The 27,037-nt window shown below is 36.2% G+C and overlaps 4 protein-coding genes and 1 non-coding gene across 5 annotated transcripts; 2 read left to right on the forward strand and 3 right to left on the reverse strand.

The window, feature by feature from the left end:
- Positions 1–72, reverse strand: TRNAN-GUU (transfer RNA asparagine (anticodon GUU)). Its single transcript has one exon. It is a non-coding gene; the product is annotated as a tRNA-Asn (tRNA).
- An 8,466-nt stretch (positions 73–8,538) lies between these two features.
- Positions 8,539–9,739, reverse strand: LOC107777951 (uncharacterized). Its single transcript, XM_016598124.2, has 3 exons — positions 9,457–9,739; positions 9,327–9,373; positions 8,539–8,850 (listed from the first exon to the last, which is right to left on the reverse strand). The coding sequence occupies exons 1-3, from the start codon at positions 9,635–9,637 to the stop codon at positions 8,719–8,721; spliced, it is 360 nt and encodes a 119-aa protein (XP_016453610.1). The 5' UTR covers positions 9,638–9,739; the 3' UTR covers positions 8,539–8,718.
- Positions 9,740–11,787: 2,048 nt separating this feature from the next.
- LOC107777952 (uncharacterized) lies at positions 11,788–14,933 on the forward strand. The gene has a single exon (XM_016598125.2). It carries the CDS (start codon positions 11,807–11,809, stop codon positions 14,885–14,887), a length of 3,081 nt encoding a protein of 1,026 aa, XP_016453611.1. The 5' UTR covers positions 11,788–11,806; the 3' UTR covers positions 14,888–14,933.
- Positions 14,934–15,871: 938 nt separating this feature from the next.
- LOC142168017 (uncharacterized) lies at positions 15,872–16,882 on the forward strand. Its single transcript, XM_075228667.1, has 2 exons — positions 15,872–16,204; positions 16,325–16,882. Exons 1-2 carry the CDS (start codon positions 15,872–15,874, stop codon positions 16,880–16,882), a joined length of 891 nt encoding a protein of 296 aa, XP_075084768.1.
- Positions 16,883–22,071: 5,189 nt separating this feature from the next.
- LOC107777954 (uncharacterized) lies at positions 22,072–25,189 on the reverse strand. The gene has a single exon (XM_016598127.2). It carries the CDS (start codon positions 25,187–25,189, stop codon positions 22,106–22,108), a length of 3,084 nt encoding a protein of 1,027 aa, XP_016453613.2. The 3' UTR covers positions 22,072–22,105.
- Between the last annotated feature and the right edge of the window lie 1,848 nt (positions 25,190–27,037).

The following is a 27,037-nucleotide window of genomic DNA, read 5'->3' on the forward strand; positions in this document are numbered from 1 at the left end:
CTCCCCAAGTAGAATTTGAACCTACGACCAATCGGTTAACAGCCGACCGCTCTACCACTAAGCTACTGAGGAACAACATGTGGTTCTTATGCCTACTTGACGAAAGGGAATGAATCTGAGATTCTCCTTTTCATTTTCTCCAGTAGGGAATGTTCTCTCTTTATTCTCTTGAGAGACAAGAAAACATCCAGGTACTTGATAGGAAAACTACCATTTTTTTATTCCTCTTCAATGATCTGGAATTTCTGTGAGGAGAAAAAACTAGAAAAAAGAGATGTCACGACCCAAAAATCCATTAAAGGTCGTAATGGCGTCTAACACCACTGTCAAGCAAGACAACAATAATTGATCGACTTAATTACTCATTTTAGTATTTTTGAAATCATAATTTCCTTCAATTAAATAATATGAGATAAAATTTACAGAGTAAATAAAAATGTTTTCGCAACTACGATACCGAACAACCCATAAATACCCCCAAAATCCGGTGTCACCGTGCATGAGCATCAACTAGGATGTAAAATAAAATACAACATCTTTCCGGAATACAAATTAGACAGGAAAAATATAAATAACTCTGAAGGAGACTCTGCTGGCTGCAGATCATAACAAGGGATGCAACTCATCTAAGTTCCCGTAATAACCGCGTATCTGCGCTAACAAGGCCACTAGACATATATGTACCTGCACAAAAATGTGCAGCAAGTGTAGTATGAGTACGTAAATCAACGCGTACCCAATAAGTATCCAGTCTAACCTCAAAGAAGTAGTGACGAGAGGTCGACTCCGACACTTACTATGAGCTAACAATAAAATACTGGTGTCATAATTAAGCATGGATTTTCATAATATAACTGAAAACTCAATAACCGAAAATAATAAACAATCCTCTTACTAATAAAATTTCCGAATCTTATTTTCATCATTTAACAATTTATATCTCAAGCAAATGAAGCAATGTCAAGTATTATTAGTTCCAAAGAGTTATCATGCGCAAGTCATGCCGAGGTCGTACGGTCCGATCCAACATAAATAATTAAACTGTGCACTGCCGATGGTCGAACGACGCGAACCATAGATGTTTTTATTAACCTGCCGAGGCGAACGGCCCGCTCCCATGAGAGTAGTAAAAATTTACCCTGCTAGCGGAATATAATTGCACCACGGTTGAACATAAATTTCTCAAGTTATTATAATATTCCCCAATTCTTTTCACAATACGAAAATCAAATGAAAACTTTTCAAATTTCGAAATCCTTAATTTCAACTCTTTTCAAAGCAATTAATAAGCATACTCAAATCTCAACTCTTTTCAAGGCAAATAACAAACATAATCAAATAACGGTATCAACAAGGCATGGTGTAAACCTAAAACTATCCGGACATAGGCATAATTAGTAGCTACGCACGGACTCTCATCACCTCGTGCGTACGTAGCCCCCGCAAATAAGAGCACCCATAAATTCAATTCACTTATGGGGTTAATTTCCCTCTTACAAGGTTAGAAAAGAAACTTACCTCGCTTCGAAATTTCATAACCGGCTCCAAAGCCTTTCCAACAATTCAAACCGATGCCTATCGCTCCAAAACTAGTCAATAGATTTGCAAATCCATAAATATATACTCTAATACTTATTATAATTCAATTTACAAAAAATTTCAACTACGCTAGAAAAGTCGAAAAAATCACTTTCGGACCCACGTGCCCGAATTCCAAAAATTTTCGTAAATAATCATTACCCATAGCACCACGAACTCCTAAGAGATTTCGAACTATTTCTGATTGTCTGTTTTAATTAGCAAGTCATAAGCTTAACTGGAGCCACTCTCAATGAACTATAGTATAACGGAAGTTATCTGCTTCTAAGCACAGGTCTACATAAATACCAAAGGAAGGAGGAAACAATCTGATTAGGACCCAATTTCGGGCATATTAGCTGAAGCAATTCCTTGGGGATGCTTTGCCTCAAATCACTCAGAATGATTCAGCCACCAATTAGATCATGGTTTTTCTTTTTTCAAAAAAAAAATATACGCTACTTTATCGATTGCATATTTTTGCTTGAGTGATTTATTTGTTAATGATGTAAAGCTACTCATGAGATTCATTCCACAGGAACACAGTATTTGCTAAACAAAATGTTGGATTCCTCCCGATTGATTGCCTTAAAGAAGAGCACCAGGAGTGGTTTCCATCGTTAGCAGTCAATTGTGGATGCAGAGACGGCGGTAGCGGCAACTTCACTTCCTTCTTACAGGAACAGAGTGGAGGTGAAGGAAGGAAGTGAAAAGTGTTGAATTTTGATACTTCCATTAGTCTTCACATGAGAAAGAGCTGCTGGATTTGAGAGTTTGAGAATGGGAAAATGGGAAATGGGAAATGGGCGGTGGCTGTTTGCTGTTAGAGAGGCTTACGGGGTTAGATTAGAAGATCACAACCTTCTTTAATAAACGCTGAAATGCTCCCGGACGATCCGAACATACGCCATGTAATATGGCCAATATTTTGGCTAACGAAGTCCATCTCACATAAGCATAAGCATCTTTGCAAAGTGTAGACTTTGTTGGCAATATTCTTTGGGACCCAAAAATATTGCATTGTGTGGTAGACATAATTTGCACAAGTTGTATATCTTCTTTTACACCTAAGAGGCTAAGACTTTTTTGCCTATAAAAGGGAAGGCCATTAGTTCATTGTAAACACACCAACAAGACTTGACTCTTCATTTCTTGTTTCTTCCTTTCCTCCTTTATTAAGAGTGTTTTGTGTGAGAGTTGAGTGTTGGGAAGCACTTGTGTGAATATTTTTTTTGGAGTAATCTTGTGAGGTTATTCTCTTAGGGTATTTGGGATTAATTAGAGTGTTTACTTTAATTTTATACTCTCTTTTGTACTTTTATTGGTATAGTAAAATTGTTGCTCTCCGCTTGTGGACGTAGGTCACACTGACCGAACCACGTTAAATTTGTGTCTTCTTTATCTGCTTTAATTGCCGTTGTTATCAACTTCCATTGTCTTTGTTATTGTCATTATACCGTTATTTGGCTAAATTTCGCACTACTCGAGTTCCCGATCCTAACAAATTGGTATCAGAGCCGGATCTAACCAAGTTAGTTTCAATAGCCAAAATGACTCTAACAAAGACCTATGTTGAGAAATTTGACCGAAGTGCAAATTTCGGTATGTAGCAATTAAAGATGGAAGCTATCCTAATTCAGGATGGCTTAGACTTAGCGTTGCAAGGAAAGGAGAAGAAATCGGATAAAATGACGGACGAGCAGTTTTCCATGATAGATAAAAAGGCAAAATCAGGTATCATCTTAAATCTCTCAAATGGGGTTTTATGTGAAGTTTCTGTAGAAACCACAGCCAAAGGCATGTGGAAAAAATTGAAAACCTTATATATGAAGAGGACGGTGGAAAATAAATTTTACCTGAAGCAGAAGCTTTATACAATTTGTATGGGTGAAGGTACCTATATTCTCTCTCATCTTGACACCTTTGATTCCATTCTTATGGATTTGAGTAATATAGATGCTGAAATTAAAGATGAGGATCAAGCCGTGTTACTGCTTTGTTCTCTACCCCCATCTTTTAAGCATATAAGAGATACTATACTTTATGCAAAGGATAATATCTCTTATAAGGATATTAAATCTATCTTAAAATCAAAAGAACAGATAGATAGTGATATTACTGGGGAAGCTAGTGGAACTCAAGCGGAAGTTGGCTTGTTTGTTAGGGGCAAATCCGACTCCATATCCAGATACAATAATTTAGAGTGTCGCTATTGTCATAAGAAATATCACATTATCTCCGAATGCTATAAGCTGAAAATTAAAGAAAAGCATAAGGAAAGGAAAGGAAAAATGAGCACAAAAATATTGACACTGCCGAAGCAAGTGTAACTGTTGATGAGATTGAGGAAACTATTTTTTAGCAACTAATAATAGTTTCAAATCTAACAATGAGTGGATTTTAGATTCGAGTTGTTCCTATCATATGTGTCCAAATTGGGATTTATTTACCACATATGAATCTATTGGAGGTAGAGTTGTCTTGATGGGCAACAATTGGAGTTGTCTTGATGGGCAACAATGTTGCCTGCAAAGTTTTTAGAAAAGGTACAATCCGAATCAAAATGTACGATGGTGTGGTGAGAATTCTCACCGATGTTAGACATGTTCCTGACTTAAAGAAAAATCTCATCTCTTTGGGCATTCTAGAATCTCTTGGGTGTAAGTACACAAGTGAAGGTGGAGTTCTGAAAGTTTCTCATGGTGCTCTTGTGATTATGAAAGCACACAGATCTGGTTCGTTGTATACTTTATTAGAATCCACTGTTATAGGCTCTACTACAGTTTCGGTATCAGATAACTTGAGTGATTTTGATGGCGTTAAATTTTAACATATGCCCATTGGGGCTTTTGCGCAGATGGTGGAGCAAATTTACTATATCAGCCAAAATTAGGCTAAGGTGGAGATTTGTAATATGGCGAATATTTTGGCTAATGGAGTCCATCTCACATAAGCATAAATATTTTTGCAAAGTGTGGACTTTGTTGGCAATATTCTTTGGGACCCAAAAATATTACATTGTGTGGTGGACATAATTTGCATGAGTTGTATCTCTTCTTTTATACCTAAGAGGCCAAGACTTTTTTGCCTATAAAAAGGAAGGCCATTAGTTCATTTTAAACACACCAACAAGACTTGAGTCTTCATTTCTTATTTCTTCCTTTCCTCCTTTATTAAGAGTGTTTTGTGTGTGAGTTGAGTGTTGGGAAGCACTTGTGTGAACCCTTTCTTTGGAGTGATCTTGTGAGGTTATTCTCTTAGGGTATTTGGGATTAATTAGAGTGCTATTTACTTTGATTTTGTACTCTCTTTTGTACTCTTATTGGTATAGTGAAATTACTGCTCTCCGCTTGTGGACGTAGGTCACACTGACCGAACTACGTTAAATTATTGTCTTCTTTATCTGCTTTAATTGCCGCTATTATTAACTTTTATTGTCTTTATTATTGTCATTATACCGTTGTTTGGCTAAATTTCGCATTACCAGGGTTCCCGATCCTAACACGCCAAAGTCCGAAATCGTCATACGAACCTGTTGGAACCTTCAAATCCCGATTCCGAGGCGATTTACTCAAAAGTCAAACCTTAGTCAATTCCTCCAACTTAAAGCTTCCGAGATTAGAATTTTCTTTCTAAATCAACTCTGAACTTCCCGAAATTCAATTCCGACCATATGTACAAGTCATAATACTTGAAGTGAAACTACTCAAGGCCTCAAACCGCCGAACGACGCGCTATGGCTCAAAACGACCGGTCGGGTCGTTACAAGAGACCTGATTTTTTTCAGTTTCTGATTCCAGAATGTCTGCATCTATTGTTCTTGTTATAGATGAACTACATCTCCTGAATTACATCCCTCCTTGCATGCATTTGTTGATTCACTTCCCTCGACAACGAGAATTTAGAGTATATTGTATGGCCGCATAATATTTTATGATTTTTCAGAAATCTAAATAGTTGTGGAAGAGGGCGGAAGATACTTTATTATATACGAGGAACTCACGAAAATCTCTGAGGCTCAAGCATCCAATCAATTGAAATGAGGGTGAACAAAAAAAGAATAGGATCCCACCTTTCTTCCGAAAAAAGAGAAGGAGAAGGATAAGGATCTTCTTCGGTGGATCCCTCTTGTTCCTGTTTAGTCCCCTTCCAATCTTTTCACAATTACAGTTCACTGCGCCCGCGCGCTTTGACAGTGAGCGAGATCTTTTTTTGGTCGCTTTTGTTGACCGACCAACGTTGGTTGGTATTGCTCGGTCGGATTTTCCCTAATTTCTAGTAGTGTCAACTTTTAAGGTTTTAGTATTGAATCAATTTTGTTTTAAGGTTATGGGTTCATATCTGCTATTTTTACAATTTTAACGAATTGTTACATATAAATTTTTACTTCGCATTAAAAGTTATGAGTTCAATTGAACTCGTTATTGCACACTACATCACCCCTGGCCATGTTCATTGGTCAAATGATGTGTGCTCTCACCCATATCCTTTAGATAATCAAGGATCGTACCATCTTTGCATTTTTCACATTGGGCACAGTCAATGTATTAACAAGCCAGATTTTGATGTTTACATGAAACTATATCAATTTATCATGATTAAGTAAAAAATATATATGTACATATACATGTAACTTTGTATGGTTTAGTGTAAATAAAGGACGCAGATAAGTTTTTACTTGACTTACCTAAAGTTGAAAGTATCTACCCCAAATTTGGAGGTGTCTAATCTTGATTGCTGCGTGAAAAGACATAATTAAGCGAATTACTCTGTGAACGTACTTTTTCATCTTGCTTCTTTCCCTTTTGTTTTTCGGGGTGGAAAGATTGTCTGGCATGTGACTTTACCAATTTTTGGAGCTGATAATGTTGCTTTTTATTTGTTAATAAATACTTATCACTCTATAAAGATTACAGAATTGTTGAATATGTGCAAATGACTTCTGATTTTGCTGTAAAAAGTACCATTACATTAGCTGGTAAGATCATTAAATATGGTAATATTTCTAGCAGAAGTAGTTCCTAATTTGTTCGCTTGTAGTTTCTAACATTATTTTACTCGCGCTAAGAAAGGATATATGTTTTCTTTTATGCCATATTAACAGCTTATAAATTCATTAATTTTTTTAGTCCAAAATGAATTTTTAAACAATTTATAAACCATATGCTTGCATAAATATGCAAATTGAATAACAACTTTTGTTGATACGATGTTATGATTCATAAAAGCACCCACATTTGAATACTAGTAGAAGATCTTAGAGCTGCTTAACTCAAATTTGGAGGGAGAACATCATTCAAAACAGTATAATGGATTACAATTTACAAGTATGAGAATGAAGATTCAATTAGCTAAAATGGACATCTACATTCTTCCGTGTCTTTCTAGGAGTTTAATTTCTATTATGTAAGTGTACATTTCTTTTCCAGTAGCTGAATTACTATGGAATTTGTAGAGTTTCCACTAATGTTCTTTATATTAATGCTAAATAAAAGGAAAGTCAGCCGCACTAAGCTTCTTTTATGTTCGGGGTCCAAAAAATGGTCAAACCATATTGAGTCTATTATATGCAGACTTACTTTGTATTTTTGTAAGACGCTACCTGTTTCCCAGGCTTGAACCTTGACCTCGTGATTACACAGTGACAACTCTTACTTTTGCGCCAAAGCTCCCCTTCACTGGTAGACGCATATCCAAAATTAATCCTTAAAGCTTCAAATTGGAATGATCTTGACCTTGTTATGCTAATGAATTATTGGCTTTAGGCCTGTTCATGGATCGGATTGGATTGGATTGAATTTGGCATATTTTGGACTATAATTTCGGATTTGGTAAATTGCAATCCGAATCCGAACCAAATTAAATTCGGTTCGGATTGAATTTTGATATTTGGATCGGATAAATATTTCGGATTACGGTTCGGATTGTAAGGCTTATATATTAAGATGCTAAAATAAAAGACTTTAAGTATAGCTAGCTATAACTAACGAGTCATACATAACATTCCATATAATTACTCAAATCTTTCATGATAAGGAAACTATGTAAGATCACAAAATACTTGGATTGAGAAACAGACAAAAGCACACCCGTTTCAACCATCACATACCCAGCTAGAACAAAAATATAAGGACATGATTAACCTCACTTATGTTTCTCAGCAAGAAAACTTAGAGAAACAAGATATGTCCAAATTTCTTACTAATTGTTTCCAAATAATAAAATATATTTTTGATGCTCTTACTGTTTAAACTTCTCCTATTATTTTGCACAAGACAATCAACATGAAGTGTTGTTGCAAGCTTCTCAACTAGACAAATGAGCCTTCTCTTCTGTCGATATGTGTTCTTCATGAAAGAATATGAGAGAAATAAGATAAATGAAACCTAGATTTATATGATGGTACCCTCATTTTTATATGTAGACCCTATATTTCGTATTTCGGATCGGTTCGGATTTAAATTAAGCCAAATCATATCCTATCCAATATCCAAAATAATTAAATCTTTAATCCGAAATCCGATCCAAAGAGTTGAAATCCGATCCGAACCAATCCGAATAACACGGATCGGTTCGGAGTTTCACCCAAATAATGCATAGCACTAATTGGCTTGCAGCAGTATGAGAGAAGAGTATGTCACTAAATATTATTTTGTATAACTTCCTTTCAACATTGGAGACATGAAAAAAATAGCTAAACAATATTAAGAGAAGCCTCATCTCATCTCATCTCATCTCATCTCTCACTTATGTTGTGTGGATTCTTCATTTGTCTCAACATACGTATACGAGTCCGAGCAATATAGTCTGACACAGTGGAAGTAGGAAGGATGGAGAAAGCAGGATAAAATGGTAAAAAGCCTTACGAAGCCCCCCGAATTTGTCTCGAATTACCAGTCACACGCCTGTACTTTGCAAGAACCTATTAACCCCCCCCCGAACATGTCCGAATTGGTACTATTACAGCCCTGAAATGCCACGTAGCACAGAGAACTTTACACAAATAGTTTCAAAGTAGTTTAATAGGGTTATGAGAGGAAGAATTTGATGCTAATATAGTATCCAGTTTATACAATTACTACACCAAAAACTTTCTATGATTTGGCTTATATATGCCTTCACAACCAGTTTGAGAGATACTCATTTGTTGCTTTCAAGCCACTTAAGAATGCCTTGCTCTGATTCAGTGAGTTGCTCTTTCCTTTGCTTCAGGTCACCTTCTAGAAAGCCAAAATAGTCTCCATAGTTGCGCTTATAGTAACTGTCCAATCTCTACATAGAAGAAGCGAAGGTAAAAAGCAGTAAATATAATTAAAACAAAGCAGAGGATGTAGAAATGATATAACTGTGCAAATTGTAGAAAACCAAACAAAGAGAATGAAAATCCACAAATATTTTGACCTTATGCACTTCAGAAATTCCTTTAGCAGTATGTCAACAGATCTATATACGATATCTGGATTTCCTTATATACTAATGTATTTTAATGTTTTCAGGTACTAATCCCACCTTTTATATGGACGGTTAGTGACGGAGCTAAAATTTTCACTAAGACGTGTCAAAATATAAAGAATTAAACATACGAAAAAGTCAAGGGGAGTAATCATATAGTAATATAAACATATAAAAAAAATATTCCAAGCTACACAATGTGAATGATACTCCTTTGGATAAGGTGGCTCTGCCACTAGTTACATGTATCAATTTACACCGTCAATATATATATAATTTTAACTCATGATATTTACCTCCTTATCATTCTTGGCTTTGTTCTCTTCTGACTTCTTGAGATATCCTAAAAGGAAAATTATTTTCAATTATTGTGATAAAAATTGTGACCATTAAAGATTAATGAAATGTGAAATCAAAGCAACATACTTTTGAGAAGCTCAGTTTTAGAATCATTAACTTGGACAGCTGCAATAACTGTTGAAAATAGAAGCTCTCTTCTTCCATGCCATGTCTCTTTTTTTGTTGTCACTTTAATTTCTTTGGTGTCAGCTGCTTGCACATAAAATCTTGATAGAGAATAAGCACTACTTCCAGCAGTTAAGGCCATAGAGAAGACAAGTAATTTACTTGTTATTTCTCCATTTCAAAGGTTGGTATAGAAGCTAAAATCTTATCTTTTGTATGTGAACAACTCCTTTAAAATATCCATATAATGTGGACCCCTTGGGGGACTATTATTCTGATAACATGGCAACCAGGTATATGTTTTAGTAATTTTATAGCCATGTAAAGTCTAATTAGCATATTTTTTACAGCAAAATACCCATCGACCTCGCAGTGAAATTCCTATTACTCACCTTTCGTTCACGGAAAACCTTTTACACATTCAATCTTTTAAAAGTGTGTCTAAGACACACCACTTTTGTACTTAACCAATTTTTATAACGTGAAAGTCACGCCCTAATAGGATCGTGACACGTGTCATTGACTTTAAAAAGAAAAAAAATTATTAGAAATTACAATTAAAACCCATCTTCCCATATTTTATCTTAAGCACCATTGTTGCTGCCACCATGGTTATTTGTGAAAAAGTTTCCAACTACACCAAAAATTTAACCACACTATCTAAACAACAAGAAAAAGTTTCCAACTACACCAAAAATTTAACCACACTATCTAAACAACAAGCCGAAAATAATCGAGCAACAAATTGAGTTCAACAACCCAGTTATCAACTAGACCCAATTGAATTTTCAAGCTTTTTTCGATACCCCAATAATGGTGGATTCTAGATTTTTTCACCAAACATTAAATCTAGTGGTAAAGTTTTTAAATCTATCACAATTAAATAGTTTTCATAATATTTGGACCATAAACTAACAAAAACCAACAAAAATTCTATCCAGAGAAGAAGATGAGGGGGAGGGTGGTCTGAGGAAGAAGACCAGAGGAAAGGGGAGGGGTTCCTGTGAGGAGGGGAGACAAAAAATGGGATTTTTTATGGGCTTCACGTGCTTCTTTTTGTGTGTAAACACGCAAGTGCTATCTGGTCAAAAGTAGTGCGTCTTTGACACAATTTTGAAAGGTTGAGTGTGTAAAAGGTTTCCCGTGAACGAGAGGTGTGTAACAGGGATTTCGTTGCAAGGTTGATGGATAAACTATGTATTTTGCCTTTTTTATTCTTGTTGATTTTTCTTTGATAACACGTGTCTGGCCAGCTTGTGCGGATCTCTACTATTCCATCAAGTACATGTTACATTCCACCAGCATAGACATCGAGTAACTTTGACCATCAAGACTTTAGAAATGAGAAGACATCACTTAGAAATCATCTAGTCTTTGTTTCTCTATTGCAATTTGATCCCTAGTCTCCCATCGTTTTTTATTCATAATTACTTATCCAAAGTTGTGTTTTAATAACATTGATAATTTTACAATATCGTACACTACAAGTTTTGACGTACACTGCAAAACACAGGTTGAGAAACTAGTATATATAAAAGGAGACCAGATTTAGTGCTTTTAGTTTTTGATAAGTGATATTTCATTACTTTTTTTTTACCATGTATTCCTAGTCCATTGGCTTGACTATTCAAATTTGGCGTCAGACACACAACTAAAGACGGTAAAGCGCTCCTTAACGGACTGTTGTTCCAGACCTTTGATTAAAGATTGAGAGATATCAAAAGTATGTAATATAAAAGGCCTCTTAGAACTAAAGGTGAAAAGATGATTAAGACACTGTTCATTTATTGGATTGAAGAAGTAATTGCATTATATTATATTACAAAAAGCAAAAGCTACTCACTTGTAAAAGGCATGGAAAATGACCACACATAGTTTTCAACACCAATGGCATATAAAATGATATATACTAAAATCAGATATATCAATTTTTCAAACCTAGAAGAGATGTGATAGAGGACTTTGTCAAAGTAAAACACCTTCTCTTTAAACAATTTGAAAATTGCTGGTATTAACAGTGAAATGAAGACACCTTACAAACACTCTGTCCCATTTTTTTTCCTATTAAATCAAGTTTCTGGAGAATCTTGAATAATATAAATTAAGTCATTGACTGTAGAATGCAATCTTTTTCAATTCATTAGTAGAAACCTAGACCAAATAATGCTGTTTTATTCATGAAGATTTTCAAAGAAAGAAACTTAAGAATAATATAGTTCAACTTCAAGTGTTTAGCTAGACAATAAGCATTTAACTGGTATATAAATCTTAACACTTGACAACCTAGGATATTGTTCATCATCTTGAAGCTATGTGGACCCTCAAAACTTTCCTTGTATTTGCTACTTTATTTAATCAATTTTCGATCGTTTATGGCTGCCATGAAACTGAAAGAGCAGCTCTACTGAGCTTCAAATCAATGCTGACTGATCCATCTGATCGGTTATCTTCTTGGCTAGGCGGAAACTGTTGCAATTGGGAAGGAATCAAATGTTCAAGTTCAGGACATGTTGTAGTTGTCAATCTCCGGAATCCTAATCCGGATGAATTCATAATCAATGCCAATAAGGAACTTTTTTCAGATCCTAACAACACATCAAATGCCCTCAATGGTACTATATCTCCATTGCTCTTCACTCTTAACCATATGCAATATCTTGACCTGAGTTTCAACAACTTCATGCTCTCTAAACTACCTCCTGAGATATCAAACTTAACAAAGTTGACTTATCTCAATCTCTCAAATGTCATGTTTCAAGATTCCATCTCCACACAATTTTCAAACCTTACATCTCTAAGGTCACTTGATCTTTCGTGTGCTAATTTAGTAATTGATTTATCTTCTATTACTATTAGCTTGACATTACCACCAAAGTTGGATTTTGGTTCAATGTCATCTTTTATCAGCTATGGTCGATTATATAGTCCAAATCTAAGGTGGTTAGAAGGAATCCGAGGCCTCAGATATCTTGTATTGACAGGTGTTGATCTATCAAAGGCCTCCGAATCATTTCATTGGGCTAAACCAATATCAGATCTTTCTAATCTCATGTCACTTCAATTGTCCTACTGCAAAATTTCAGGAAGAATTCCGACAGGGCTATTACTTAACCTCACTAATCTTTCTACTCTAGAAATGAGTTCTAACACTCTAACATCCTCGATACCTGATCTGCTATCGAACCTCACAACCCTCTCAACTCTTGATTTTAGTGCCAACGATTTACATGGTCATATCCCTTACCTTCCTCAACTTGAGGAACTTTATGTTGCTGGTAATCCTGCTATGATCATCAATCTTGTTTCAATGTTTTCAGTCCCATGGTCAAAGTTGACATTTCTTGACATAAGTTTCACAGGGGTAGGTGGAACGATTCCTCCTTCATTAAGCAACTCAACTTCATTAACCTTTTTCCGAGCTGATGGATGCTCGATCCAAGGGTCGATACCTTCTTCCATCACAAACCTCAAGAAATTAAGTGTACTGATGCTCAATGACAACAATATCACAGGCCAACTTCCTGTAACCATGTCCAGTTTAATAGGTCTTCAATACTTATCTCTGTTCCAGAATAGATTACAAGGGCAAATTCCAATTTCAATTTGTCAAATCCCCTCCCTTGAGTACCTGAATTTAGAATGGAATGAGCTAACAGGACGGTTTCCCTCGTGCATACTTCAGCTTCCTAAGCTTTCATATCTTTATATTCAGATGAATAAGCTGAATGGCAATATGCCGTTGTCTTTGTTCCAAAACTCTAGATTGGATCAAATTAGTATAGGTGCTAGTGGATTGTCATTGGAAATTGACGATCAAGATCAACCCTTTGTGCAAACTTTTCAGCCCGTGATTTTGGAATTTACATCTTGCAACATGAGAGGAGAAATCCCAGATTTCTTCTCAAATTTGACGAACCTCACAATCTTGAATTTGGCTAACAACAGTCTATCAGGAGCCATACCATACTGGTTGTTCAATCTCCCTTCCCTCTCTGTACTAGATTTATGTATGAATAACTTTGAGGGAGTTATACCTCCAACGATTCAGCTGAAATCTTCTCCTTTTCCAACAATAGTAAATTTGGCCAGTAACAACCTTCAAGGTCCAATCCCTTCTCAGCTCGAGAATGTCAATGTCATCGATTTGACACTCAACAACTTCGTAGGCTTAATACCGACACAGATAGGAGAAGTTCCCGGTATCAGGTCCATATCCTTATCCGGAAACAAAATTCATGGTCCAATACCTGAATCATTTTGCCAAGCAACTAATATTCTCCAAGTTCTTGATCTCTCCAATAATAGCTTGTCAGGCACCATTCAACGTAATCTTGGAAACTGCAAGTCTCTCATTTACCTTAATCTTGGACAAAATAAGCTTACTGGAAGTGTTCCAAAAGAACTTGAACGCGTTACAAGCCTTCGTTATTTGGACCTGAACGGGAATGAGTTTGAAGGATCTTTTCCAACAGTGATTGAAAACTTTCAAGATTTGGAGATTCTGAACTTGGCAGGCAATAAATTTGAAGGAAGGATACCAAAGTTCATCGGCAACCTACACCACCTCCGTCTCCTCGTGCTTGCATCAAACTCTTTCAATGAATCTATCCCAGAAGGGCTAGTGAAATTAGAAAATCTACAATATATTGGTTTTTCAAGGAACAATCTATCTGGCCCCATTCCTGAGAATCTTGATGGCTTGAAAACGATGATGAAAAGACAAAATGAGGCAACCATCTTAGGTTATGTTTACTCCCTCAAGTTCACTGGTGCTCAGCTAGAAATAGTCACCAAAGGACAGACACAATGGCTTGAGTCAGTGTATTCCTACAACACTGGATTCGATGTCTCGAGCAACACTCTAACTGGTAAAATCCCTGAGAAAATTGGCCTTTTAAGTGGAGTTCCATTGCTGAATCTCTCACATAATAATCTCACTGGGGTGATCCCAAAGACTATTGGTGAGATGATTTCCCTCGAGTCGTTGGATCTGAGCTCTAACCAATTAACAGGAGAAATTCCAGTGACATTAACACTGTTAGATTTCCTTCAGGATCTCAACTTGTCTTATAACAATTTGAGTGGAAGGATTCCAAGCGGTCTGCATTTTGACACACTGTATCAAGATGGAACAGCATATATTGGAAACAAATACTTATGTGGTGCACCTGGTGGGATGAATTGCAGTAACAATGGTCCATCTATCACTGAAACTGTAGATAACAAAAATGATCAAGAAAATGTCCTTTTTGTTGTAGTTATATTCTTGGGCTTTGTAACAGGACTTTCTGGAGTATTTCTACTCTTATACTTGATAGATGACAATTGGAGGAGCATGTACTGGAGGGCAGTAGACAGAATTGTGTTGAAAATAGTAAACAGTGAATCATGATGTATATACACTATATTTTGTTTGAAGTATAAGAAAATTTAGTATCTGCATAAAATTCCGTAGTACTTGTACAATGTTTGGTTTCCAACATATAATCTGCATAACTAATATAATACAAGAGTAGTTTGTGCAGCTCTTGACATCTCTAGTTGTATGTATCAAAGAACTAAGTATAGCCTAATCTAGTTGCCACCCATTCTGGGAAACGCGAGAGAGAATTCCAAGCATAGGCATTAGGGAAGAGGCGGAAACATGATTTGAAGCTAAGGTATTAAGGGATCTAGACTTTTTACGTTATTGAGTTCTAAATTATAATTTGTACATTTTTAATGAACTTTTTGAGACAAATATAAAATTTATACCAAAGTTATAGAGTTTAGCCAAACTCGTAATCAGCATGGCTCCACCCCTTGCATCGTGAGCCTTGTATTGAGGGCCCCAACTAGGAGAGAGAAAATATATCATTAATTTAGACAAGTGTTAATATGACGCTGACACAAGTAGCGACCTACGGTTATAACGGTTAGGTTGCCGATTTTCTAAATATATCGCTGGAAAAGAAGCAATTAATGGAGATTTGTTGAAGAGTGAAAGCTGTTAGTTAGGAAGTTAGCAATCAGTTAGTTATTTAGTAGCGACAACTGTACACAACTGGTAAGTTAAAGCAGCAGTAGCAGTTAGTGGTAGTTATATATATGAGTTATACATTGTATTTGTATAGAGATCAATTTAGTGAAAAACAGCTCATTTTCTTCTGCTCATTGTTCTCTCCGTTTTCCATCATCTTCTTCCTTTGATCAATGAGAGCTTGCTCTAGATTTGATCATGGTATCAGAGCTTGAGATGTAGATCCGAGCTTTGTTTCTGCTTCTTCACTCTGAATTCAAGTGTTTTTGACAAGTTTGGTGTTCAGTTTCTCTCAACTCAATTCTAGGGTTGAGCGATTGAATTTATCGATTCCGATTTTCTCTCTTATCTTCATCAATGGCGGTAGAAGACAGTAGCTCTGGCTTGAATGCAGGCATTGGATTGGATACCAGCTCTGCACCAGCAGCTGATCGAGTCATTCCAACAGTGGATCAACATCATCCACTATTTCTACAACCTTGTGACACTCAAGGTAGCTCTTTAATCTCGATCAAACTCACTGGTCCCGAAAACTATGCTCTATGGAGCAGCTCTATGCAAATTAGTTTACTCGGAAAAAGTAAATTAGGATTTGTTGATGGTAGATATCCTAAGTCAAAATTTGATCCATCACTGCATGACTTATGGGAGAAATGCAATGCAATAGTACTCTCCTGGATAATGAATTATGTTAGTAATAAACTCCTAAGTGGAATGGTTTATGCTACGAGTGCTCATAAAGTTTGGACAAACCTTAAGGAGAGTTTTGACAAGGTAAATGGTTCTAGAGTTCTATTTCTACATTGACAGATAGCCAGTTTGTCTCAAGGAATCTCCTATGTGTCCAGCTATTTCTCAAAGTTGAAGGAGCTTTGGGCAGAATTTGATGCCTTAATGCCTTGTCCTAGGTGTGGTTGTGAGGAGTCGAAAAAATATGCTGAACACTTTGAATCTCATAGACTTTTGCAGTTTCTTATGGGACTAAATGAGTCATATGCCCAGTCCAGTAATCAGATTATGATAATGTCCCCCACTCCTACCATAAACAAAGCCTATGCTATGATTATCTCTGCGGAGAGTAGACGATCATTAACAACCTCTACACATACTGTTGACAATCAAGAGAAAACTTTGTTCAGTAGTGGCAACAATGGAGCTTACAACCTTTGCAACATAGCCTTGTTCAACAGTAAAGGAGGTTCTAACTCAATGAACAACTTTAGGACAAGAAAGAACACTTTGTACTGTGACTATTGTAATTTCAAAGGCCACACCAGAGAGACTTGCTACAAGCTACATGGTTATCCACCAGACTTCAAGTCAAAGAAGAAGTACAACCCTGCAGGGAACTTTGCAAAAGACAGTTAAGGTGTACATACTGGGAGCGCAGTTAAAGCTTCAAACCTTGGGCCAACATGAGGAAACTTTGGAGGTACCACAACTAACTTTGCAGGAAACACCTCAACTACTGGAGAGTCATCTTATAGTCAGAATCAGAGTAACTCAGTGGGAGTGCCTCACTTCACACCAGAACAATACTCACAAATTCTGCAGCTCCTAGGAAAAGGAAGTGAAAGCAATGAAGCAACTATGGCAGCATGTATGGACAATGATCTACAAATGTTACTGATGTCACTGATGGGGCCGTTAAATTCACTAAATGGATAGTAGACTTAGGAGCCTTTAATCATATGGTTAGAAGTTTGAATTCCTTGACTGAATCTAACCCCTGTGATAAGTTCAAAGAAGGAAAAGTACTCCTACCATATAGAAGTCTAGCCACTGTTAAACACATAGGAACTACCTATATCTTCCCAGAACAGATGATAACTAATGTCATGCATATCCCAGAATTCAAGTACAACTTACTATCCATATAAATATAACAAAAGAGTTAAAGTGTTTAGTCTGTTTCTTTTCTGATTTCTGCATTTTTCGGGATCTATTCAGTGGCAAGGTGAAGGGGATTAGTAAGGAAGATATTGGACTATATGTGCTCACTTCTAACAGTAGACTGCAATCTGTGAACAGTTTAGGAAAGGACATTTCAACATCACTTGTTGTAAATACAATAAAGGAGAAGGATGGTAGAATAAATGTAGCCTTGTGGCATAAAAGATTAGGCCATGTGCCAATTGATGTTCTAAAGAAATTATCTATGTTTCAAACTATTGATAGTGCAAATTCTGATAAACATTGTACAATAGGCCCTTTGGCTAAACAAACAAGGCTACAATTTCCTTTGAGTACTACTATTTCTACTAGTTGCTTTCATACAGTTCATGGTGATGTTTGGGGGCCATATAGAGTGCCTACTCATGATGGAAAAAAGGTACTTTCTAACTCTGGTAGATGATCACTCTAGGTATATCTGGATTTTTATATTACCTTCTAAAGCTGAAGTCATTTTTGCACTCAAAAATTTCATCCTTATGGTTGAGAATATATACTCCTCCATAGTAAAGATTATAAGAACTGACAATGGGTGTGAGTTTTTTTAACTTTCAGATGACAGACCTACTACAGAATCTGGGCATAGTTTATCAGAGTTCCTGCACCTACACTCCACAGTAAAATGGAGTTACAGAAAGAAGGCACATACACATTCTTAATGTAGCTAGGGCCTTGAGGTTTCAAGCAGCTATTCCACTCAGATTTTGGGGTGAGTGTGCGCTCACAGCAGTATATCTTATCAACAGGCTACCTATCAGCTCAGCTCTCAAAGATAAATCTAAGACTCCTTTTGAAATATTGCATGGTAAACCTCCCAGCTTAGATTATCTAAAGGTGTTTGGGTGCCTAGGTTATGTTACTGATCTGAGGAAGGCAGATAAATTCTCTCCTAGGGCAGCCCCTGTTGTGTTTCTTGGCTACTCTATGACACAGAAGGGGTATAAGATGTATACTATTCACTCCAGGAGCTTTTTAGTCAATAGAGATGTGGTGTTCAAGGAAGATGTTTTTCCTTTTCAATACCTGGACACTCCAGTTACATCCTTGTTTCATGTGCTAGACCTTTCTACTCTTCCTAGTCCAGAGTACATGCCAGATATCCCTAATTCAACTACATCTCCTACCATAGCAACCAATGAAGAAATTATTGCACCCTCAGATATGCATGTCCCTTCTTATGGAAGTTCACCAGTTGATTTTATGGATGCAATGCCCAATGGAACTGTGCACAATGCTCCCACACAGCCTGCACCAGACACAGAAAGAAAGTCAGTTAGAATCAGCAGGCTACCTCTTTGGCTGAAAGACTATGTTACTCAAGGCAAAGAGAGTGTCAATTGTTGCTACCCTATGTCCAACTATGTGAGCTATGACCATATCTCTGCTTTATTCAATACTTCCCTAACTGCTTACTCTTTTATTGAGGAACCTAAAACCTATCGTGAAGCAGTCAAAAATCCCAACTGGATTGCAGCTATGAAATCTGAGATTGCAGCCTTAGAGAAAAATAAGACATGGAGTATTGTTGATCTACCTGCTGGCAAGGTTCCAATTGGCTGTAAATGGGTGTTCAAGGTCAAGTGCACAACCTCAGGAGCAGTAGAGAGATACAAAGCTAGACTTATGGCTAAGGGGTACAATCAACAAGAAGGCCTAGATTACACTGAAATATTTTCACCTGTGGCAAAAATGGTGACTGTTAGGTCTGTGGTTGCTGTTGCTACTGCTAAACACTGGCCTATATTTTAAATGGATGTACACAATGCATTTCTACAAGGAGATCTTCTAGAAGAGGTATATATGGATATCTCTCAGGGGTTTGCTAGCCAGGGAGGGTATCATAGAGTCTGCAAACTACATAAACCTCTATACAGACTTAAGTAGGCTCCAAGACAATGGAATAAGAAGCTGATTGATACACTACTACAACTAGGCTTTACTCAAAGTCACTTTGACTATTCCCTGTTCACAAATCACATACATAATGAGTTGGTTGTGGTGTTGGTCTATGTAGATGATCTCCTTGTAACTAGAAGTTGTAATAAGTTGATTCTGAAGACAAGAAATGACCTGAAGCTGAAGTTCAAAATGAAGGACTTGGGAGAGCTTAAGTTCTTCCTTGACATAGAATTTGCCAGATCAGACAAAGGGATTGTCGTGAGCCAAAGAAAGTATGCTTTAGAACTAATTGCAGAAATGGGACTTAGAGGTGCTAAGCCTGCCGGTGCACCACTGGAAAGTAATGTGAAGTTGGCCTCTAGTATGATTCATTTCTCAAAAAAAATGAAGCTACTGAGGACAAGTTACTCACTGATGCAGGTTCATACCAAAGGCTTGTTGGCAGACTACTGTATTTGACAATGACTAGAGTTGATATTGCCTTTGTAGTGCAAGTGCTTAGTCAGTTTATGCACAAGCCCAAGTAGTCACACATGGAAGCTACCCTAAGGGTAGTAAGGTATATTAAAGCTGCACCTGGACTTGGCCTTCTAATGTCAGCTGAAGGATCAGACAAACTACAAGCTTTTTGTGACTCAGACTGGGGAGGATGTCTACAAACTAGGAGGTCTGTCACTGGCTATCTAGTAAAGTTTGGCAATGCTCTAGTGTCCTGGAAATTTAAGAAGCAAGACACTGTTGCTAGAAGTTCAGCTGAAGCAGAGTTTAAAAGCATGGCTTCAACTGTTGCAGAACTAACCTGGCTGACTGGTCTGTTTAAGGAATTAGGAGTAACTGTACAGTGGCCTATAGATCTCTACAGTAACAGCAAAGCTGCCATTCAGATTGCAGCCAATCTTATATTCCATAAAAGGACAAAACATATTGACATTGATTGTCAATTTGTCCGGGAGACAATAGTTCAAGGAATGATCAAAACACATTATGTGCCTACCAAAGAGCAGATCTTCTGACTAAAAGCTTAGGAAGCTACAACATGACTCTCTTGTATCCAAACTAGGGTTGAAAAATATATTTCAACCATCAACTTGAGGGAGGGTGTTGAAGAGTGAAAGCTGTTAGTTAAGAAGTTAGCAGTCAGTTAGTTAGTTAGTAGTGACAGCTGTACACAGTTGTTAAGTTAAAGAAGCAGTAGCAGTTAGTGGTAGTTATATATAATGAGCTATACATTGTATTTGTATAGAGATCAATTTAATGAAAATCAGCTCATTTTCTTCCGCTCATTGTTCTCTCTGTTTTCCATCATCTTCTTCCTTTGATCAGTGAGAGCTTGCTCTAGATTTGATCAAGATTTTTGGTAGTTTTCTTCCATTAAATGCAAGTAGTAATATCCAGACAATTGGAGATTTATAAAATTTTCTATTCTTTAAGGAAACTCAAGAACATCAAAGTCTTGAAATCCAGAGTTTGCTAAAGAGATAACCCCACTTCTTCATTTTTATATATTGTGTTTTATTAAGCTTCTATAATATAATTATGGAACAAAATTGGGGTTTAAACTATAGATTAGAGGAACCATAGAAATGAGTCTTGAAAATGATGATTTTAAAGTAAGAGATGATGAATAGTGAGATGTTGATACAAATGGAGTTGTTCGGTATTTCTAATTTGATATTTGGGAAAGTGGGTGACTTTGAAACTAAGTATACAATACTTGAATGATATAATTGGTGTAACTTTGTTGTTGTTGATGAATAAACATCGTATTGTGACTTCGCGTGATAATTAAGCAAAGTTGAGTAACTTTGCCATCACAAAAAATAATTTAGCAACTTTGGTGTAATAAAGTAAAAGTTAGTGATTATTTGTAAAATTATTTATAAAATTAGTCAATCTATGATAGATATATACTTTTACAATATGGTTTGTCTCATCTTCTATATCTCCAGGTAGTTAGAATGAAAATATACATATACATGTCTTTTGGTTGTGGCGTTGGATCAATTAATGTATCCCAAATAAAATCGTGTATAATATAATAGTGTTTAGTTGGCCGCATAAAAAAAAAATTAATCGCTACATAACTAATGCATCATTTGGTTGGGGGTATTGAATAACAGTTGTACAAGTTATATGAAAATTACTGTATTATTTTATGCCAAATAAAATGTCGAACAAGAATACATCTATTAGAAACGGAATTAATATATCAAAATACTCTTTTAAAGTTAGTAATTCATGTATAATAATCTCCTCATTATTAACCTCTTCATATAATTCATTCATTATTATTCACCCGCATAAGTAGTATGTAAACCCAAACCACTCCATGCAGTTTTGGAGAAATATACAATAGAGAAAAGATCATCCTTTACAATTTTTGTTCTTGTAACTCCAACAAAACAATGTTAAAAGCTAAAATACCATTTTGAAAGAAGCACATCTTTAGCATTATTGGGAATATAATATATAAACATCTAGACCTAGCTGAGAAAGAAAACAGAACTTTGTAATCTGATTATAAGAGTAGGACTATATAACTGCCTCTTCAGTACTACAAGAATGGCTTCTCTTTCCTAGTGCTCAGTCCTTATTTCCATTTTTGGAAAATAATTTCATTTTAACTTCTCTGGCTTTTAAAAAAAAAAAAAAGAGAAAAAGAATATTGATGGTTGCTCCAGCAGCCAAACCTTTAAAGTGAAAACTGAAAACTGAACTCAATGACTGCTGTCATATATCTCATGATTCACTGTTTACTATTTTCAACACAATTCTGTCTACTGCCCTCCAGTACATGTTCCTCCAATTGTCATCTATCAAGTATAAGAGTAGAAATACTCCAGAAAGTCCTGTTACAAAGCCCAAGAATATAACTACAACAAAAGGGACATTTTCTTGATCATATTTGTTCTCTACAGTTTCAGTGATAGATGGACCATTGTTACTGCAATTCATCCCACCAGGTGCATCACATAAGTATTTGTTTCCAATATATGCTGTTCCATCTTGATACAGTGTGTCAAAATGCGGACCGCTTGGAATCCTTCCACTCAAATTGTTATAAGATATGTTGAGATGCTGGAGAAAATCTAACAGTGTCCATGTCACTGGAATTTCCCCTGTGAAATGGTTATAGCTGAGATCCAACGACTCGAGGGAACTCATCGCACCAATAGTCTTTGGGATAAGTCCGAAAAGATTATTATGTGAGAGATTCAGGAATGGAAGTCCACTTAAAAGTCCAATTTTCTCAGGGATTTTACCAGTGAGAGCGTTGCTTGAGACGTCGAATCCAGTGTTGTAGGAATACACTGACTCGAGCCATTGTGTCTGTCCTTTGGTGACAATTTCTAGCTGAGCACCAGTGAACTTGAGGGAGTAAACATAACCTAAGATGGTCGCCTCATTTTGTCTTTTCGTCATCGCTTTCAAGCCATCAAGATTCTCAGGAATGGGGCCAGATAGATTGTTCCTGGACAAACCAATATATTGTAGATTTTCTAACTTCATTAGCCCTTCTGGGATAGATTCATTGAAAGAGTTTGATGCAAGCACGAGGATGCGGAGGTGGTGTAGGTCGCCGATGAACTTTGGTATCCTTCCTTTAAATCTATTGCCTGCCAAGTTCAGAATTTCCAAATCTTGAAAATTTTCAATCATTGTTGGAAAAGATCCATCAAACTCATTCCCATTCAGGTCCAGATAATGAAGGCTTGTAACGCGTTCAAGTTCTTTTGGAACACTTCCAGTGAGCTTGTTTTGTCCAAGATTAAGGTAAATGAGAGATTTGCAGTTTCCCAAATTACGTCGAATGGTACCTGACAAGCTATTATTGGAGAGATCAAGAACCTGGAGAATATTACCTTCTCGGCAAAATGATTCAGGTATTGGACCATGAATTTTGTTTCCGGATAAGGATATGGACCTGATACCGGGAGCTTCTCCTATCAGTGTTGGTATTGAGCCTACAAAGTTGTTGAGTGTCAAATCGATGACATTAACATTCACGAGCTGAGAAGGGATAGGACCTTGAAGGTTATTTCTAGCTAAATTTACTATTGTTGGGAAACGAGAAGATTTCAGCTGAATCATTGGCGGTATAAATCCCTCGAAGTTATTCATAGACAAAGCTAGTATAGAGAGGGATGGGAGATTGAACAACCAGTATGGTATGGCTCCTGATAGACTGTTGTTAACCAAATTTAAAACCACGAGTTTCGACAAATTTGAAAAGAATTCTGGGATTTCTCCTCTCATGTTGCAAGATGTAAATTCCAAAATCTTGGGCTGGAAAGTTTGCACAAAGAGTTGATGTTGATCATCAATTTCCAATGACAATCCACTTGTTCCTAAACTTATTTCTTCCAATCTAGACTTCTGGAATAAAGACAATTGCATATTACCATTCAGCCTATTCCTCTGAATATAAAGTGATGAAAGCTTAGGAAGCTGAAGTATGCACAAGGGAAGACGTCCTGTTAGATCGTTCCATTCTAAATTCAGGTACTCGAGAGAGGGGATTCGACAAATTGAAATGGGAATATGCCCTTCTAATCTGTTCTGAAATAGAGATAAGTACTGAAGGCTTATTAAACTGGACATTGATACAGGAAGTTGGCCAGTAATGTTGTTGTCATTGAGCATCAGTACACTTAATTTCTTAAGGTCTGTGACAGAAGAAGGTATCGACCCTTGGATTGAGCAACCATCAGCTCGGAAAAAGGTTAATGAAGTTGAGTTGCTTAAAGGAGGAGGAATTGGTCCAGCTACCCGAACGAAGCTTATGTCAAGAAATGTCAACTTTGACCATGGAACTGAAAACATTGAAACAAGATTGATGATCATAGCAGGATTGCTAGCAACAGAAAGTTCTTCAAGTTGAGGAAAGTAAGGGATATGACCATGTAAATCATTGCCACTAAAATCAAGAGTTGAGAGGGTTGTGAGGTTCGATAGCAGATCAGGTATCGGGGATGTTAGAGCGTTAGAACTCATTTCTAGAGTAGAAAGATTAGTTAGGTTAAGTAACTGCGATGTTGGAATTCTTCCTGAAATGTTGCAATTGGATAAACGAAGTGACATGAGATATGAAAGACTTGATACTGGTTTAGCCCAATGAAAGGATTCGGAGGCCTTTGATAGATCAACACCTGTCAATACAAGATATCTGAGGCTTCGGAGTCCTTCTAACCACCTTAGATTTGGACTAGATATACGACCATAGCTAATAAAAGATAGCAGTGAGCCAAAATCTAACCTTAGTGGAAATGTCAAGCTAACAGAAAAAGAAGAAAAATCAGGTACTAAGTTTGCACATGAAAGATCAAGAGACCTTAGAGATGTAAGGTTTGAAAATTGTGTGGAGATGGAATCTTGAAACATGACATTTGAGAGATTGAGATAAGTCAACTTTGTTAAGTTTGATATCTGAGGAGGTAGTTTAGAGAGCATGAAGTTGTTGAAACTCAGGTCAAGATATTGCATATGGTTAAGAGTGAAGAGCAATGGAGATATAGTACCTTTAAGGGCAAAATTAGATGTATTGTTAGAGTTTGAAACAACTTCCTTATTGACATTGATTATGACTTCATCCGGATTAGGATTCCGGAGATTGACAACTACAACATGTCCTGAACTTGAGCATTTGATTCCTTCCCAATTGCAACAGTTTTCTCCTTGCCATGAAGATAATCGATTAGATGGATCAGTCAACACTGATTTGAAGCTCAATAGAGCTGCTCTTTCAGTTTCATAGCAGCCATAAACGATCGAAAAATGATAAAATAAAGTAGAAAATATAAGAAAATGTTTCTTTAACCACATGGCTTTCAAGATGATGAACAATATTATCCTAACTTGTCAAGTGCTTTTATACCAGTTAAATGCTTATTATCTAGCTATACCAGTATACCACTTGAAATGACTTATTCACAAGTTTCTTTCCAAGAGTGTGAAAGGAAACATTGGAGCAACGGTAAAGTTGTCTCCGTATGACCTATAGGTCATGGGTTCGAGCCGTGGAAGCATCCACTAATGCTTGCATTAGGGCACCCTTGTGATGCGGCCCTTCCACGGATCCTCCGTGAATGCGGGCTGACTTGTGCACCGGGCTGTCCTTTTCTTTCCTAGAGTGTCTTCATGAATTAAAAAAAAGCATTATTTGGTGTAGGCTTTTACTACTGAATTGAAAAAGATTGCATTCTACAGTAATGATTTAATTTAAAATAATCAAAATCCTCCAGAAACTTGATTTATTGGAGAAAAAAAGGGACAATGTGTTTGAAAGGTGTTTTCATTTCTCTGTTAATACCAGCAATTTTCAAATTGTTTGAAGTGAAGGTGGTTAAATTTGACAAAGTCCTCTATAAAATCTCTTATAAGTTTGAAAATACAACATACCTGCTCGACAATATATCATTGTATATTTCCAAACCTTTTACCAATGTGTAACTTTTTGCTTCTTGTCATATGAATGCAAATACTTTTTCAGGCGAACAAACTGAAAATTGTCTCAATCATCTTATGACTTTCATCGCATTAAACTATATACGTCGTTTGGTTGTATCTTTTGTTTCCTACAAAAGTTATGCAGGAATTTATGCATTATTACATAAGGCTCTGCATAATTTGGTAAATACCGAATTACCGTACCGAAATCGAATATTTTAGTATTTGGTATTTGATATTTTGATATTCGGTATGGTATTTGGTTTAAGTTTTAAAAACTATTGGTATTAGGTATGGTATATGGTATTTTAAAATAAAATGCCGAAATACCGATAATGTACCAAACAATATATTATATTACACAATACACATATTATAAATTATAACAAAAATATAAAAATCTAAAATTTTACTTTCCTTTATTCTCTAAGTTTATCAATTAACTCTAAGCAAGTAACTTGACATTTCTAATGATCAAATTTATTCTTTTATGCACAGTTTTCTCTCTCTGGGTTGATATTCACTAGTTTTGGACAATTTTTTTGTCAACAAATATTTTTAGTTTTGTACTTTTGAGTACTTTAATTTAGAATATTACAGTCTATGACTCTATCTATGCACTAGTTAGTATTCAAATCGAATAAACCGAAGTTACAAAACCGAATAAACCGAAACCGAAAGGAGAAAAACCAAATCATACCAAATTTAATTAGGTACGGTATTAGTATTGCATTTTAAGAAACCGAATACCGAAAATACCGAACCGAAATGTCTAAATACTATACCGTACCGACCGACGAACACTTCTATTATTACATGAATTAAAATAAATAAAAATTAGCAAAAAAGCCGTTACGCTATTTAGATTTATTTATTCTTTTTCCTTGAAAACATCCAATCAAATAATTTATACTTTAAAATCCTTGCACTACTAATTACATTATAGTTCTTGAATTTTTAATCCCTGCATTATTGTAATTCCTGCATTATTAGTCTCTATATTACGATCTCTGCATTATTACATTATAATTCTTGTATTACTAATCTATGCATAACTTGTCGTTAATCAAACGACTCTTAACGTTTAAGTACATCCTTAATGTATCCTCATTACTAAAAGCATCCTTAACGTTTTTAAAGTAGTTTTTTTTTTTTCATCTGTACCTTAAGCGAGTTTCTTTTAAGAAAAGGGGTCACGTGAACGCAAGCCCCCACTGTCACAAA

The sequence above is a fragment of the Nicotiana tabacum genome, chromosome 13 (assembly GCF_000715075.1).
Source record: "Nicotiana tabacum cultivar K326 chromosome 13, ASM71507v2, whole genome shotgun sequence".
Classification (NCBI taxonomy): Eukaryota; Viridiplantae; Streptophyta; class Magnoliopsida; order Solanales; family Solanaceae; genus Nicotiana; species Nicotiana tabacum.